The sequence below is a fragment of the Triticum urartu genome, chromosome 6A, assembly GCF_056163025.1.
Source record: "Triticum urartu cultivar PI428250 chromosome 6A, HENAU_Tu73, whole genome shotgun sequence".
In the NCBI taxonomy this organism is placed as follows: Eukaryota; Viridiplantae; Streptophyta; class Magnoliopsida; order Poales; family Poaceae; genus Triticum; species Triticum urartu.
This window is the reverse complement of record NC_141878.1, coordinates 266,616,530-266,634,363: the sequence shown is the minus strand read 5'-3', so window position 1 is coordinate 266,634,363 and position 17,834 is coordinate 266,616,530. Positions and strand designations below refer to the sequence as shown.

General features: G+C 49.5%; 1 protein-coding gene across 1 annotated transcript; it reads left to right on the top strand.

The window, feature by feature from the left end:
* The first annotated feature begins 687 nt into the window (after positions 1-687).
* Positions 688-17,753, top strand: LOC125512963 (Got1/Sft2-like vescicle transport protein family). Its single transcript, XM_048678018.2, has 6 exons — positions 688-989; positions 1,303-1,356; positions 4,400-4,473; positions 15,619-15,736; positions 15,843-15,901; positions 17,353-17,753. The coding sequence occupies exons 1-6, from the start codon at positions 849-851 to the stop codon at positions 17,429-17,431; spliced, it is 525 nt and encodes a 174-aa protein (XP_048533975.1). The 5' UTR covers positions 688-848; the 3' UTR covers positions 17,432-17,753.
* The last annotated feature ends 81 nt before the right edge of the window (positions 17,754-17,834 follow it).

Genomic DNA, 17,834 nt, shown 5'->3' with positions numbered 1-17,834 from the left:
ATAAGATATCCTAGATGGATAATATAATAGCATGAAACAATCGAAAATTATAGATACGTTGGAGACGTATCAACGCCATACACATGCCTGCACCACAACACAGAATGATGCACCCACGCAAACACACATCAAACATCACACACATGAGCACACCCGCCGCTGTCGGGTGCGACAATTTGGGAGGAGCTTGGTGGTGTGCACGAGCTCAAGAGGCAGGATCTCGCGAGAAGGCAACGACAGCGGAGGATTGCAGCTTGTGCAAGGCTGGAGTTCGCGAGCAGCACATGTCAACGACCTTTCTTCCGAGAGCTGTGGCCCGCGGGAGAGTAGCTCGTGCATGGGCGCAACGACGGGATGTCGAGTCGGCGAGTGGAGATCAAGGAAGGCCGAAGCCCATGTGTCCAGCGAGGAGGACGTGACTTGGAGGTAGCCATCGAGGCCATGGGAGTACATGGCTTCTTTGACGCTGTCATGGCCGCGGAATAGGGCAATCCGAATCTGAGCTGTTTCTCTACGTCGCGTAGATGCTAGGCTTCATCTCCAACCGAGCCAAATCGAGCGAGTGAGTCGGACTTACTCCTAGTCAGGGGCCGACACGCGCCTCCTCGCAACGTCAGCACCTGACAAGCGGGGCCCGCTGGTCAGTTGCGGCCTGATCCGGGAAAAAAAAACCGTAAAGTGGTTACCCAGGCCCAATTGTGGTACCAAAGTGAACTCCGCTGGCCGTGAAAGAACACTGCGCCATCTTCCTCGCCGGACGGGATCCTCCCGCACCAGCCTTCACCGACGGGTCGCTGGCCGTGCTTTCGAGGCTGCCCCCATCGGAGACGCCCAGTATCTGAGCTAGCATGGATAGGATGCGGGATGCCTTGGAGCGGGTCAAGATGCTGGTCGGCATGGAGTTCGACGAGGAGTCCGCGCCGCCGCCGCCTGAGGAGCAGTCCTTCTTCGACGACATCAACCGGCACTGCACCCTCAACACCACCCAGGAAAGCCGCCGCCTCCTCCTCCTCCGTTCCCCATCTTTTACTTGCTACCTCTCGGACCCGAGGCGTCTCCGCTCAGATCTGGCTGTGAGAGTCACCCGGGACTATCAGCCAAGCTAATGCTAACTACGTAGTTGCAGTCATTACCTTCTCGGGGACTGGCCAGCAAGGATTGATGAGGATAGGTCGCGGTAGAACATCTCCATCAATGCGGCTACGCTGCTCATCAAATCTGGGTTACTGTTCTTGTTGTATATAGTGGTTGTACCACAGAACTGAAATCCAAGACCTTTCGATTTTGTTTTTCTGTGTGCAGAGGTTGTATGGTTTTGCGACATGCTTGGCTGCCGGTTTGACTTGCACTTTCTTGGTGAGTTTACCTGCCTTATCAGCATTCTTATGCGCAGTTCCCCCTATTTTTTTTTCTGCACGTGTAACATCGCCTGATTAATAGTATTTTTTTCTTCCTGAACGCTGTTATTTGTACCTATTCCGATGCTACACCCTTGCAGTATGTTCTTTAACCTTCGGGTTTAAGTCATCTTCTTATGCTTTATCAGGCCGTCTCCTTTTGGATCTCATATGGAGATAACATCGTGTATGATTAGGAGTTCTTGTTAGTATTCACGATGTTTTGCCAATTTGGCACACGGCATTAGCAGTAAATTTAAAATAAAAAGCATTTTGGAGAGCTGGTTTTTATTTTTCTAGAGCTCCTTGGATGTCATTAGCTTTTGTGGCACTCTCTTGTCTCAGAGAATGCCAGAAGCTTGGCGCCACTTCATCTATCCGGCTTTGATTCGATGGTTCACATCTTCATCAATACCCCATCCTCCTGCAGCATTGACCCCAAATACCGAAAGGTGTCCTTCTGAGGTACCACCTGGCCATCAAGGCTAACCTCCTCCTCACACCTAGTAGTACTGAAAGGGTTTAGGCTTAGTAGAACTAAAACCGAGTACATGATGTGCGGTTTCAGTACTACTAGGTGTGAGGAGGAGGTTAGCCTTGATGGCCAGGTGGTACCTGAGAAGGACACCTTTCGGTATTTGGGGTCAATGCTGCAGGAGGATGGGGGTATTGATGAAGATGTGAACCATCGAATCAAAGCCGGATGGATGAAGTGGCGCCAAGCTTCTGGCATTCTCTGTGACAAGAGAGTGCCACAAAAGCTAAAAGGCAAGTTCTACAGGACGGCGGTTCGACCCGCAATGTTGTATGGCGCTGAGTGTTGGCCGACTAAAAGGCGACATGTTCAACAGTTAGGTGTGGCGGAGATGCGTATGTTGAGATGGATGTGTGGCCACACGAGGAAGGATCGAGTCCGGAATGATGATATACGAGATAGAGTTGGGGTAGCACCAATTGAAGAGAAGCTTGTCCAACATCGTCTGAGATGGTTTGGGCATATTCAGCGCAGGCCTCCAGAAGCTCCGGTGCATAGTGGACGGCTAAAGCGTGCGGAGAATGTCAAGAGAGGGCGGGGTAGACCGAATTTGACATGGGAGGAGTCCGTTAAGAGAGACCTGAAGGATTGGAGTATCACCAAAGAGCTAGCTATGGACAGGGGTGCGTGGAAGCTTGCTATCCATGTGCCAGAGCCATGAGTTGGTTGCAAGATCTTATGGGTTTCACCTCTAGCCTACCCCAACTTGTTTGGGACTAAAGGCTTTGTTGTTGTTGCTGCTGATAGGCCCCCTTTGTGTCCACGTAGAGGCCTCTTGAGTCATATGTGAGTTTTGCGCGCCGTCTCTCTTCCGGTTGCACATGTTGACTTGTCTTCCCCGTCACACGTGAGAGGGGGTGTTACAGTATATGTGGATTGCACCCGCCTTTTTCATCAGCTCAGACTTTTGGTTGCGTTGGCTAGTGCATGAAGCTTAACAATATAAAGCCTTGTATATATTTCTGCACTAATATCATTGTTGTTGTGTTCAATGAATATCATGTGTCTTGCCCGGTGTTTTTACTACTGGTAATTCTATTAACCATGAAAATAAAAAACAGCTAGACTAAACATTTTGTTAGAGTTTGTCAAATGTCTATAAAATCAGTCTGAACTGGTTGAATTGTTTTCTTATGGCTCTAATTGGTAATTGTTTTTAAAGGGCTAGTCCTGCAAATGAATAAAAATATGTTCTTATTGAAGGGTTACATCAGCTACAGAGCTACCTTTTTTTTGTAGGGAGCTACTTCTAATTTTCATGCACACAATGTATTTGACGGTCATGGTTCCTCTTTTTCTAAAGGGATAGTCCTTTTAGTTGTAGTCATTCTCTATCCTTCTAGGCTAGCATGGGTCATCGGGGCTGCATCCTGTTCTTCTTTTTTTCTCCATCCCGATCTTCGTCTCTGTTCGGAACACAATAATCCATCGAAGTGGAAGAATCAACGCACACGGCACTCACTCGCACTCTTCTCACATCTTGATTCCCCAACTTCACCAGGAATGACCCCCTCCTCCAGTCTTTTGTCTAATGCTGCATCCCTTTCGACGTATGTCATCATCTTTCTAAGGCACTTCTTTCCCACTATGATCAGAACTACTACTACTCTTACCCTCAGCATATCTGTTGCCTCAGGAGGGATGGATGATCCATGGCCCATTGCCCACCTTGACCTCAGATTACCGGCCCGTCTCTCCTCGAGATGTACCAGGCCGCATTGATCTCTTGGCTTTACCTGGCACCACACGCACAGTTGGATGGAGTTATTGATGCTGATAGCGGAAACCGCGGCGGCGCTCCTGGTTGTGACCTGTTGGTCTTGATCTTGACATGGGCGGTAGCTGTTGTTGTTCCATTTGGTGCCAAGAGCATGAGGCAAGCACAAAGGATCTAGAAACTGGGTTGTTGGAGTGAGGGTGTATAGGGCATCCATTTTCCGCTGGAGCAACAAAGAAGAAAATTGGAAGGTACTTTTTTCGGCTCATTCTCATGTGAAAGTTTCTTTATTTTGCTGCAATTTGCCGGTTGCTTTGATGCTCAATCGGAACCGTGACTCTAGGATTTATTTTCCAAAATTTGCACTTCTCTTTTTTTTCTAATTTAATCCCTATTCTACTTCTACGCGGGACCAAGTTAACCCTGGTTGTTGTTTCGGCAGGCGGATCACTGGATTTTAGGTTAAGATGCAAAGAACGACTGGTTCACTAGGCGTTAGTGGCTAGGGACACGGGTGCAAGCGAAGTTTCTAGAGCCGAGCTTCGAGAGGATGTTCGTCGTTTGATTCAATGTATCCATGACTTAAAACACAGGGATTCACGATAGTTTCTGCCGTTGGATGTAGTAGTATCAATGGCTAGCATTGAAACTTATTCCTGCACTATATAGAAGTATAAATGCCAGTCATTGCAATTGCTAGTATTTAGTCCAACTGTGTTATTTATTTGGCTTTTGTATTTGTCATTGCAGTCGATGATCGTTTTCTTCAATCCTGTGAAGTTTGGAGTTACATTCACGCTTGGCAATGCGATGGCACTCGGAAGGTCTGTTGCACTATTTGTAGTTCTTTTTGATAGAATATGTGTCTTCTCTCACTTTGTTTTGCTTTCGAGAATTATCTATATCCCTTCATATTTAGTTTTTGATCCCGTACATATGAGTTTTTTTTGCGGGTGAGTACAAATGAGTTAACCACATACTATGTTTTCTTGTTCTAAAACACTACTCCCTCCGTTCCAAAATAATTGATGTTCTAGGTTGTCGGTGCACTAAGATATGGGTGCCTTAGTATCCTGACTTGTGCACAGGCAGTTGTAGCTTTTTCGTCGGCAACGCTTGTCGGAGGACTATTGCATACAAGACTCGAGATTCAATTCACAAGACCGTGAAGAACATCTCTCGGCAGGTCATTGAGAAGTACTAAGTTAGTACTGAAGGTCAAGACTCCAATTGCCGGCAAGCTCCACACCGGCAAGCCAAGATCCGACAAGATCCTTGCTGGGAAGTTCTCCCTCCCGCTTTTCGGCCGCTCCTCCTCATCGGTCAGCTGATGGCTTGTCAAGATTAGGTGTCGAGCGGGTAGGCGGCTTAGAGATGATCATCAGGACACGTGTCAGCACATTGCATAAAGGTTAACTTTATTGACACCCGTCTAGTGGACGTGTCAAGACGATAGGCTCGCCCGGACCGATGGCATAGAAGGAGAGACGCTTTTTTGCCAAGGATCGTTATCAGCTCATGGTGCATTAAATGCCTTGTCCTAGTCCGGCGGGATTAGATTGGATAACGTCGAAGCCACTATTCCATACATGTAAATGACCATGTTGCCACTGTGGTGACCCCCTTTGTCTATAAAAGAAGGCCCATGGCTACCTGGGCACGGGTTGACACTTTGCTCACTCTTACACAGTAGCTGCACCTTGCATGCACCTTTTTGGCAAGCTGCGCTTGTTTGTAACTTGAGCCCCAAGTCAATCCATCAAAAGGCAGGAGGAGTAGGAATTTACGCCCCCATGGCGGCCCGAACCTAAGAAAACCCTGCACATTAACCTCTGGATTTGCTCTCCGTGCTTGTTCATCTCCCCAGCCGAACTGCAAAGGGGCCTCGCTGGTCCCATAGATTGTCGTACCCTAACATCTTTGGTGTGCCAGGCAGGGGGATCGCTTGTGCGGATCTACTCCAGCAATTCTCGTGCAAGTTTCACCATCTTCTTCATCCATGGCGCCCAAGAAGAAGAGCGCGACGGTGGGTGCACCGTTTGCCTCTAAGCTGCCGACCCAGACACCTCCGGCGGACAGGGGCGCCGGCGAGCACTCTCCCCGCCATTCTGGAGGCATGAGTCGTCACTTTGTCGGGAGTCAAGACCCGCGCATCGCTATGTCGAAAGGCGGCGCTGTGGCTCATAAGGTCGCTGCGGCTACGTCCAAGGATGACGCCGCGAGATCCAAGACTGTTGGAGCGGTGGGACGCATGCCGAGGCCATCACAAGATGGACACGAAGCGCTTCCCCGCAACGACATCGACCTTGGTTGGCGTCCAGGAAAGGAGCATGTGCACCAGACGCGCATGGCCTGCCGCCACGTCGAATTGCTGGTGAGCATCGACCGCGGCAGCAGGACAGAGATGGAGTTCCTTCTGGCTTGCACAGAAGCCGAGGCACCTCTTAGTCCTTGCGCCCAGTCATGCCCAAGTCGCCGGCGGAGGCGTTGGCGCAGGTGTAGCTACTGCTAAACTTTCCTTCGGCTCCGGAGAAGATGGATGAGTGGCGAGCCACCATCTAGAGCCTCATGGGCTTCGCCAACAACGATGGGGTGCGGCCGGCGGGGCCCTCTTAATGGCAGCCAACGACGCCGGTACGAGGGGCTGATGGGCGAACCAGGGGTGGTGCACCAACGGTGCAGTCCCCTCCTTGGTAAGTATGGCAGAGCCAGCGGGTCGACGCCCGTGACGATATGTCAATGGCGTTGTCTGATCCGCCAGGCTGTTGAAATCGCTACCAAGATCAGCGCTAGGTCATCAACGACCGGTGCGTTGAGGATGCTCGAACTACCGCCAGGAAGCACGCCGTCAGTCAGACGCGCGGGAAGGACCTATTGTGAACGAGCCTGCACAGGGGTTCCTTGGGTGCGTACCCTACGATGTGGGTTGCCCAGCATTTATCCGCGAGCTGCGGCAACTTCAGTAGCCCTCTTCCCAAAGTTTCAAGCCTGACTTGCCGGAGAAGTATGACAACAAGCTCAATCCGTCCGAGTTTCTTGGCATATTTATACCATCGCAGTGCAAGCTGGTGGTGGCAGAGACGACAAGATTCTCGCCAACTATTTTCCGTTGGCGCTCAAGCCCAGCGTGAGATCTTGGCTGATGAACTTGCTGGAGGGCTCCATTTCTTCTTGGTTGGACATGTGTCATGTGTTCGTTGGGACCTACATCGGGGGCCATGAGCCTCCGGGGAAGCCCAGTGACCTCCACTTGATTCCACAGAAGGATGGTGAATCCCTTCGTAAGTACGTCCAGAGGTTTAGCCGTGTGCATCACAACATCCCCGATGTGCACCCCGCTGCTGTGATTGCTTCGTTCCACACGAATGTTCACAATCGCAGGATGTGGGCTGAGTTGAACATCGAGCAGTTGAAGACCGTCAACGACTTGTATGCCTCGGTGAACCAGTGTGCGCATGCTGAGGAGGGAGACTTCCTGGGGAGGATGCCAGAGCCGAAGCTGATTCTGAGGACGACGACACATCCAGCCCAAAGAAGACATGCCAAAAGCGCAACCGCATGCGCAAAGGCAAGACTGTGATGGCCGTCAAGGGTTCTGGCGACTCCAATGCCGCCAAGAAGCCGAAGACCGAGAGCTACGACAACGAGGTTGCTGGATACGCTGGTTGTCAGGAGGTTGTGGCAGGCGAGAAGATGGAGAGCTCCGGCAAGCAATACCGCAAGATCCACCGTACCAAGGGCCACGACGTCGAGGATTGCCGGCAAGTGGAACATCTTGCCGAAAAGCAAAAGTAAGAGTACGAGAAGCGTGACAAGGAGAAAGGCCAAGATGGCGCCGGTGGGTTCGGCAACAAAAGCCGCGGTGGTCGTGGGGGTCGCCGCGCCAAGGGCCAACAGCAGAAGGAGAAGCCTGCTCCCGACCACGAGAAGGAGGGCGAGGATGATGGTGATGACACCGATGAAGAATCCGAGGGACATGAATTTCAAAAGGCTGTGGATGCCATGTGCGTTGATGGAGGTGCATCTTTGCACTCCCCTCACCACCAGCTCAAGCAGTGGGCGCGTGAGATCAATGCGGCCAGACTAGCAGTAAGGTGCAAAAGCCGCTCAAGTGGTCCGACACGCCGATCGTTTTCGACACCGAGGACCACCCTGACCGCACCACTGTGGTCGGGTGTTTGCCTTTGTTGGTTTCTCCAACAATTCGCAACCTCAAGGTGACGAAAGTGCTGGTTGACGGTGGGGCCGCTTGAATCTGATCTCCCCCGATGTGATCAGGAGGCTGCAAATCCCTGATGGAGATCTCCGAGAAACGGGAACGTTTCAAGGGGTTAATCCGGGGAGGAGCCAGCCTACTGGAAAGATTACCTTGCCGGTCACTTTTGGCACCAAACCGAACTACAAGATCGAGAAGGTTGTTTCCGACGTCGTCAAGATACCATTGCCCTACAATGGGATTCTTGGTCGTTCGGCCCTGGCAAAGTTTATGGCAGTGTCACATTACGCCTATAATACTTTGAAAATGTCGGGTTCGATGAGCATCATCACCATCCACTCCGACAAGGACGCAGTTATCTGCGCTGACAAGCTCTATCAAGAGGCAGTGACAACATCTGCCGTCAAGGCACCTGCTCCTGCCGGCAAAGCTCCCGAGGAGGAAAGAAGAAGACCGATAAGACCTCTGGCGAGGCCACCGGGTAGCGCACCTCAGAGTGTAGCATGCCTGTTGAGGATGTACCAGAGAGCTCTACCGGCAAGAACAAGAAAGCCAAAGCCTCACCACCATACTGAGCATTGGGTGCTCTCAAGTACTGTGGACCAAACACTTCTACCATAGTCATTGCAAATTGCTTGACATAGAAGATAGAAGTGCTCTCTGCCATCGCCAAGTTGTCATCAATGTAATCTGCCGGAACACCATATGCCATCATGCGCAAAGCGACAGTGACCTTCTGTTCGGTGCTATGGCCAAGCAACCTGGCACGGTTCCTTCTCTGCTCGAAGGCTGGATTATGCTGCTCCACGGAATTGCAAATGTGGATGAACAAGTCTTTCGACATTCTGAAACGGCGTCGAAAGTAATTCTCCGGGAAAACAGGTGGTGATCTATAGTAGTTGTGCATCAACCGTTTGTGTGCATCAATCCGTTCTCTCCGAATGAACGCACGACCATAGACGGAACCACCGTGCTTCGGCTTCTTCCCCTTGTGCATGGCCACTAGCATAGCAATGTCCTCTTCATGCAAATCAAATTCCTCGTCCGACGATGAATCGTCCACGAATGAGGAGTCAACCGAGCTCATCTACAATGCAGTTAACCACAGTCAAACATACTATCTAATCCCAATTTAAATCATCAAGTTTCGTTGTTTTTTTACCTTGGGGAATTTCGTCGAACACCTTGTGTGCGGGGTGGAAGAAGATGGCCGGCAGTTGGATTGGTGGCCAGTCATTGCCGCGGACGGCGGCGCAGAGGAGAAGGGAGCTCGGCGGCCGGCGGAGAGGAGCTATACGGGCTGTCGGACCGTCGGAGTCGGCGAATCCCGTCGCGGCTGCTTCCCGAATCGGCGCCGCCGGGGCGGCTGTGAGACGCCCTCCGGCGGGGGAGGCGACGCGGGCAAGGGCGGCGGTGGTGATTTGGGGCGGTGGCGGCGACGGTGACGGTAATTTGGGCGGTGGCGGCGGCTGGTGCTCGGGCGGGAAGGAAAATGAACGGGCGGTTGGTCGTTTCGCGGGCGGCAGCGGTTTTACATCAGATGTATCTCGTGATGCAAATTTGCATCACGAAGTGTTGTATTTTACATCTCCGGGAGGCGGTGATGTAATTTTTTTTACATATGGACCATCTGTTGGAGCAGCGTTTTTTGCTCTCAGTGATCCAAAAGTTAGGTATTTTTACATATGGACCGTCTATTGGAGATGCTCTTAGAATTTGAACTGGCAGTGTGCACAACAATTCTATTTGAAGAACCTAGGGCAACTCCAAAAACCGGGTTTCCTAACTCGTCATTGAAGAAGCTAATCCTACTATCCTAGTGACACCGAAGAACTACACTCTTGAGTCTCGGCCATGCTGATTCTTCATATGTATTCAACTTAGTCACTAAAGCTAGCAGATTCATTTGCAAGGAGATTTCAAAGGCTTATGTGTGTAGAATTATGAGTTATAACTGATAATCACACACGATTCACCTTGCTTTGATAGCCAACCCCTCTTAATAGTACAGTTTGCCCTATGACTCAAATGAAGAAACTTAAGAACGAGAAACCTTCTGGTGCTTCAGGTGGCAAACTGAAATCTTCAATGTTTCCTTATCATTTTTGGGGGTCAACATGCTTCAGTTAAACCAGTGGCCCATTACTTTGGTGACTATCCATTGCTTCAATGACTACTCATATGTGTATACTCAAGAAATACATGAGTACTTTAATTGTTTGTCATAAATCATCAAAACTGAAGAAACTTAAGAACGATTAAGAACGAGAAACCTTCTGGTGCTTCAGGTGGCAGACTGAAATCTTTAATGTTTCCTCGTCATTTTCGGGGGTTGACATGCTTCAGTTAAACCATTGGCCCATTACTTCGGTGACTATCCATTGCTTCAATGACTGCTCATTTGTGTGTACTCAACAAATACATGAGTCCCTTAATTGTTTGTCATCATCAAAACCCACCAGGGGCACTAGATGCACATGCACTTACACCCCTGGTGGAATTTTTTGAAGGAAGATCAAACCTACCCACTCCGCAGAGGCACACCGTTTTTTGAAAGAAGATCAAACCACCCACCCTGTTGAGGCTGTGCCTTGAATGCAGGCGGGTGGACCTGTGAGGCTAGCCACCTAAGTACACGCTCAGTGGCACATTTCACTTCTGCATCTGGATGCAAAAATCAGAACTTCCATATACTCTTCATAGCACCAAGAAGAATGTGACTTTTCCACTTTTGCAACTTCTATCTGGTTATAGAAATTTTTGCTAAATGCAAACTAACTTTGGCATAGTAGAACAAATATTCTTTACAAGGTGCTGATTTGATTTGGCTGTGAGCACCTCAATATCCGCGGAACTACAACAACAAAATAACAACAACAAAGCCTTTTAGTCCCAAACAAGTTGGGATAGGCTAGAGTTGAAACCCATAAGATATCAAAACCTAGTCATGGTTCTGGCACATGGATAGCTAACTTCCACGCACCCATGTCTATGGCTAGTTCTTTGTTGATATTCTAGTCCTTCGGGTGTCTCGGACTCCTCCCATGTCAAATTTGATCTACCTCGACCTCTCTTGACATTATCAGCAAGCTTTATCATTCCTCTATGCACCGGCGTTTCTTAGAGGTCTGCGGTGTATATGCCCAAACCATCTCAGGCGATGTTGGACAAGCTTCTCTTCCATTGGTGCTACCCAACTTTATCACGCATATCATCATTCCGGACCTGATCCTTGTGTGGCCACATATCCATCTCAGCATGCACATCTCTACTACACCTAACTATTGGACATGTCGCCTTTTAGTTGGCCAACATTCTGCGCCATACAACATCGCTGCCGTCCCATAGAACCTGCCTTTTAGCTTTTGTGGCACTCTTTTGTCACAGAGGACGCCGGAAGCTTTGCACCACTTTATCCATCCGGCTTTGATTCAATGGTTCACATCTTCATCTATATCACCATCCTTCTGCAGCATTGTTGTAACGCCCACAATGCGGCTATATCTCCCACGTGGCGAGGCACGACTTAGAGGCATAACCGCATGGTGGTGTTGTCGCAAGAGGAGTAATCTTCACACAATCCCATTTATTGAATAAGAAAGGGATAAAGAGTTGGCTTACAATCTCCACTTCACACAAATAACAAGTAAAACATACATCAACCAGAGTACAATCAAGGCCCGACTATGGAACCAAAATAAAAGAAGACAACCCCAAATGATAGATCCCCGATCATCCCAACTGGGCACCACTACTGATCAACCGGAAAAGACACATAACAACGACCAATATCTTCATCGAGCTCCCACTTGAGCTCGGTTGCGTCACCTGCACTGGTATCATCGGCACCTGCAACTGTTTGGAAGTATCCGTGAGTCATGAGGACTCACCAATCTCACTCCCGCGAGATCAAGACTATTTAAGCTTATGCGTTGGATAAGGTAATGAGGTGGAGCAGCAGCAAGCGCTAAGCAATTATGGTGGCTAACTTACGCAAATAAGAGTAAGATGAGAAGCTACGCAACGGTCGAAAAGCTATAAGTGATCAAGAAGTGATCCTGAAACTGCTTACGTTCAAGCATAACACAAGACCGTGTTCACTTCCCGGACTCCGCCGAAAAGAGACCATCACGGCTACACACGTGGTTGATTCATTTTAATTAAGTCAAGTGTCAAGTTCTCTACAACTAGATATTAACAAATTCCCATCTGCCACATAACTGCGGGCACGACTCTCGAAAGTTTATACCCTGCAAGGGTGTCCCAACTTAGCCCATGACAAGCTCACGATCCGCGGAGACAATCCTCCATTGCGGGACCTTCCGATTAGACTCGGAATCCCGGTGCACAAGACATTTCGACAATGGTAAAACAAGTCCAGCAAGACCGCCCGATGTGCCGACAAATCCTGATAGGAGTTGCACGTATCTCATTCTCAGGGTACACCGGATGGGCAAGACGTCGGGTTGGCATAGACCCTGGTTGCCCAGGGGGCGCCGGACATCGCCCAGGTTGGACCAACACTCAGAGGAGCACTGGCCCGTGGGGTTAAAATAAAGATTGACCCTCGGGTTTGCAACCCCAAGGGAAATTTATAGGTTGTTAGGCAAATGTAAAACCAAGGTTGGGCCTTGCTGGAGGAGTTTTATTCAAAGCGAACTGTCAAGAGGGTTCCATACCCCTCATCGTGTTAGGGACGCAAAATCGAGGAACATAACACCGGTATGACGGAAACTAGGGCGAAAACACCAGGCATAAGGCCGAGCCTTCCACCCTTTACCAAGTATATAGATGCATTAATTAAATAAGAGATAATATGATATCCCAACATCTCCATGTTCCAACATGGAACAATCTTCAACTTCACCTGCAACTAACAACGCTATAAGAGGGGCTGAGCAAAAGCGGTAACGTAGCCAAACAACGGTTTGCTAGGAATGTGGGTTAGAGGCTTGACATGGCAATATGGGAGGCATGATAAACAAGTGGTAGGTAGCGCGACATAGTGATAGAGCGAACAACTAGCAAACAAAGATAGAAGTGATATCAAGGGTATGGTCGTCTTGCCCGAGATCCCGCGAGGAAGAAGAACGAGTCCATGAAGAAGACAAACGGACGTAGTCGAACGAATCCTCACAAACGCGACGTTACCGGAACTAACAAGAAGAAGCAACACCCGAAAGGAGCAAACAACATGGTAAACCAACGAGCATAAACATGGCATGATACACAATCAAGTATGATGCATGTCCGGTTTAAAGAGGCATGTCATGGCAAAGTGTTGCATATTGACGGAACACCACATCAATTATTTAGTTCTCTCTCGTTTATGTACCCAACAATATTAAATGTTATTAAACATGGCAAGGGGTGAAGTATATGAAAACTACCTATCTAGGCAAGTTTAAATGAGGCCGGAACAACAAACAACAATTTCGGAAAATCCCCATATACATATTATGATTTGGTACTGTTCTGCCCTAAACCATATTTTAGAGTAGTTAAACATGCAAAGAAAGTGCACCATGTTAAACTATGCATTTTTCTGCCCCATTTACATATAAAATTTATTAAATTTGGAGCTACTTATTTAGTTATTAGATAAATCATTTTAGCATGGCATTTGAGCAAATTTAATCAAACAACATTTTAAACATGGATGAAAGTGGCATATTATGAAACTAGACAAAATTCTAAGCATTTTTCATATTTAAATCATTTTTAACCGATGCATGGTTGTGGAGTAATTAAATGCATGAAGTCTAGGGGGTTTTCTGCAAATCTGGTAAACTCTGGATAATGCTAAAATCGCAGATCTGAAAAAAAAATGGGCCGAATCTGAACAGTGCACTGGGCGCTGGGTCTGTGGTGGCTCACCAAGGGCCAACATCAACTGGGCCGGTTCGGTGGGCTGCAGCGAAGAGGTGGCGCTAGGCCTAGGCGAGGCCGGTCCAGGCGCAGTCAAACGCGCCTGGTTCCTTCGATGCATGGAGGCAGGGGATCGAGCTCGTGCTCGTCAGAAGGCAGTGACGACGCAGGGGCGCGTGGGACTCCGGCGAGCGGTGGGATGGCGCGGCTCCGGCGTGGCGTCGCTGCGGGGCCGGAGGACCTGGTGTGGAGGACTCGGATTGGGACGTGGGCAGCGGTTGAATGCGGCGGATACCATGAAGCTTTGACGGTGCTGCTGCCCAAAGAAAAACAGAGGGCGGTTCAGAGAGAGAAGCGAATCGGGGAAGGGAACGGGAAGGTCGGGGCTCTGCTGGGACGAGCGGTACGGTGACGGAACGCGAGGAAGCAGGGGCTCGCGTGGGGAGCTCGGGGTTGCGGAGGAGGAACGACGACATTGCTGCTGGGTTCGTCGACGATGGTCGCGGCACGGCCGCGGTCAGGGAGGAGGGAGCCGCCGCTGCTCGCCGGTGGCTCGGTGCTACTGCTGGGACGACGAGGAGGAGCTCGGGGAAGGAGCACGACGCGACAGAGGGGGTCCGGCAGGCGCGGGAAGCGGCCGGTCTGGTCGTGGCCTTCGCGAGCGGCCGGCGCGGGCGTTAAGGAGCGGCTGCAGCGGCGTTGGTTGAAGGTGGTGGCGGACGAGGAGCTCGGCGCGGGGCTCCAGGAAGGAGATGGTGGCGGACGGAGGCACGGATCTGGGCGGTGGAGGTAGCAGGACGGCGGCGACGGGTGCTGGGGCTTCGTACTCCTCGCTCCCCTGCTTGATGCAGGAGCAGGCGCCGGAGATCCATGGCGTGGCAGAGGCCACGGCAGCTCGAGGTCGACGGCATCAGTGGTCTCTGCGAGAGAGAGAGGGAGGGTCGCGTGAGAGAGAGAAGGCAAGGGGGAAGGAGAGGGCGGCAGTGGCTGGCCTGACGCTGGCCGGCGACGAGGTTGCAACGCGGCTGCTCGGTGGGTAGATGGATGTGTGGTGGAGGCTGAGGAGATTTTTGGATCGGGCGCCGCATCTGGTTGGTGGAATGGGAATTGGGAGGATCCCGAGGTGAGATTTGAGTGTGGCGGCGGCGGCGGGGACAGATGTCCTAGATTTTAGGGTTTGGGTCTAAAGATGGGCTATGGGACTATATATATATACGAAAAGGGGATGATCTGGATCCTTCGATCGCGATCGGGCGGTCTGGAATAAATGGGTTAGGAGAGTCCAACGAGAAACCGATGATGATTTAGGGATGTTTGGGGATGATCCGGATCCAACGGTCATGACTGCCCGGGTCGGGTCCGGGAGAAGTTTTCGGACTAGGTTGCGAAGGTGGTCGGTGGCTGTGTAGAGAGGTCAGGCGGTAGCGTGGAAGTGTGGTTGGTCTCGAACAGTCAATGAAGGCAATAGAGAGAAGCGGCACTATGAACAGATGCAAGTTTGAAAACAATGACGGCAACGGAGTGCCGATGCAATGCAGATGATGCGATGATGAAATGCAACAAACAAATAAACACACATCGGCAACGAAATAACTGGACGGCATCTGGAGCGTCGGTCTCGGGTCGTCACAATTGTTCTCAAATATCAAAAGGTATCCTACTGTCCTTCTGAGGTACTGCCTGCCCATCAAGGCTAACCTCCTCGTGCCTAGTACTTACTGAAATCGCGCCTCATGTACTCAGTACTGACGTATCCAAGGAACTACCTTGCTGTTTATTTCATATGTGCTGTAATGTTCATTCACCTTCCTTAACTAGATTATTATCGTTTATGTATCAAAGTTTTTCCTCATGTCAGCTAATGCTGGGATCATTTGTTTGACAGTACAGCGTTTCTTATAGGTCCCAAGAGACAGTTTGATATGATGCTTGATCCTGTCCGTATATATGCCACTGCTATATACATTGCAAGCATCATAATTTCTCTATTCTGCGCTCTCTTAGTAAGTAAAATGATTAGAGAAATCTGGCATATTTCATAAATTTTCTGCCAGGTTTATGTGTTAGTTCTATAACCAACCAAATATCTGTCTTTTCTACTCCAAACAGGTTCACAGTAAGCTGTTGACTCTACTTGCCATCGTCTTGGAATTTGGTGCCCTTATCTGGTAAGTTTAATATCTTTTAAAGTTTGATTTTTAGCAATGAGTTCTGTTCAATGTTGACCCAACTGCACACTCATAATTTCTCCTAGGTCCAACACTCACTGGATGATTACTTTCAAATTAACCAATATTCGTGCTATTTTTCTATTAAAAATATTCCACAGCTAAGCAGACACCCAAAGAGATTATTTTTTTAAGAAATGCAAGCTTCGTGTCTTTTGTACAAAGAAAGGTAGAGCGTTACATCAGTTATATACAGGGGTGCAACCACAGGAGAAAGCACTCCGCCATGGGCAAAGAAAGTGCTAACTCACATTCCCTACAAATCCACATGATCTAGCAAATCTTCCACAAAGGAAATTCCTCCCTAATCTGCTTGATGACCAGCGAGGGCATTGACGCCACCTTGTCGAAGACATAGCTGTTCCTTTCGAGCTAGAGGAGCCGGAGACTCAGACAAATCAGAGCGTCCACCTCCCTGCGGTTGCGCGCTGGAACAGCATGACTGCAGGGCGGCCACCAGTTTGTTAGCGAAGCCAGATTGTCCGGCCTGAACCTGTGCAACCGTAAGGGGAGCAGCACATTATACCAGATCTCCCGCAAGGAAGGGCACCTCAGAAGCAGGTGGTTAGCAGTTTCCTCCTGACAGCAGAGAACACAAAGTGGCGGGTGTTGCAACTGACGCTGAGCAAGTCTGTCCGCAGTCCACAACTGATTATGCAGCGCAAGACATACAAAGATTTTAATCCCAAGAGAAGCCCAAGAAGACCAAAGCTCCGTTTCACAGGGGGCAAATTTCTCGACCGAGCAAGAAAAGACTAAGTGGAACGGGCAGATAACTTGCCGTCGGGCTAAAGTCGCCACCTGAACTCGCTAGGATCCACTCCCAGGTCCCAGCTCAAAATCAAGCAGGGTCCTCCACAGCTGTATGCAACCGCCGGCACAGATAGGCTTTCCCTGAGACCCCTCGCCCAATCTGCCTCAGGAAGGGCATCCGCCACTAGGCGTCGTAACACAGCAGGCCAGGCAAACTGAAACAAGGCCAGCACAACCTGGGCCACACTAACCCTGTGAATCCATCTGTCAGTCCAGAAGCGAAGGTGATGTCATTCTTCATAGTGCAGCTCGTAGGCGCCGCGAACAACTCATCCGTTTCCAGCTGTAACTGAATCTGAAGGCCTGCCCAGGGCTTGTCTTGCCCAACTTTCCCCAGCCAACGCCACTTTAACATGAGAGCTTGATTGAGATATCAGTGCAAGTCCGTAGATGCATGGATAAAAACATTATCCCATGTGATGTCTCATCATATCACATAAAATGGGCAACATTTTTAGATAAATAATTGGTGCAACTACATAAATTGATAAATAATTGGTGCAACTACATAAATTAGCATCCCAAGAGCATGAGTGATGGGGCAGCAATTCTGAAGTTACAGTTGTTGTTATGTGCAGGTACAGTCTAAGCTATATACCCTTTGCACGATCAGTTGTTTCGAAAGTGATGGCATCTTGCTTCGACACTGAATTCTAGAGCAACCATCATGATCGGATCTACCTTTGGTTGATGGAACAGTAGTCTCATTGCTGGATCAGTAGATGCTGCTGATCTACTGTGTACTTTTAACCAAGGGCATGATCTTCTGTTATGCTCAGAAATCATGTTAACCTTTCCCCCACTGTTGCTCCCTTCTTGCGCACATATGTATATGACACTCCTTTGTTCCCTTTGGCTTGGGACCTTTCATGAACAGTGCATTTGTCGTGGATTGGTAGGACCAGCACCTGATAACGCGGTGTTTGTGTGGAAATCCTGCTTGCTTAAAGTCATATATGTTGTTAAAAGTTTCACTGCTTATCCGGTGGTGCTTGCCAATGGCATCTTACGATGTAAGGTATAACCATGGGGAAATCATCAATTGCGCAGTTAAACTTAA

What these genes read in the sequence shown, in the direction of transcription:
- LOC125512963 (XM_048678018.2), top strand. Translation starts at nt 849, where the DNA reads ATGGATAGGATGCGGGATGCCTTGGAGCGGGTCAAGATGCTGGTCGGC. An exon ending in GTTTGACTTGCACTTTCTTG is followed by an intron (nt 1,357 to 4,399) that starts GTGAGTTTACCT and finishes TTGTCATTGCAG; the next exon opens with TCGATGATCGTTTTCTTCAA. An exon ending in GAATTTGGTGCCCTTATCTG is followed by an intron (nt 15,902 to 17,352) that starts GTAAGTTTAATA and finishes TGTTATGTGCAG; the next exon opens with GTACAGTCTAAGCTATATAC.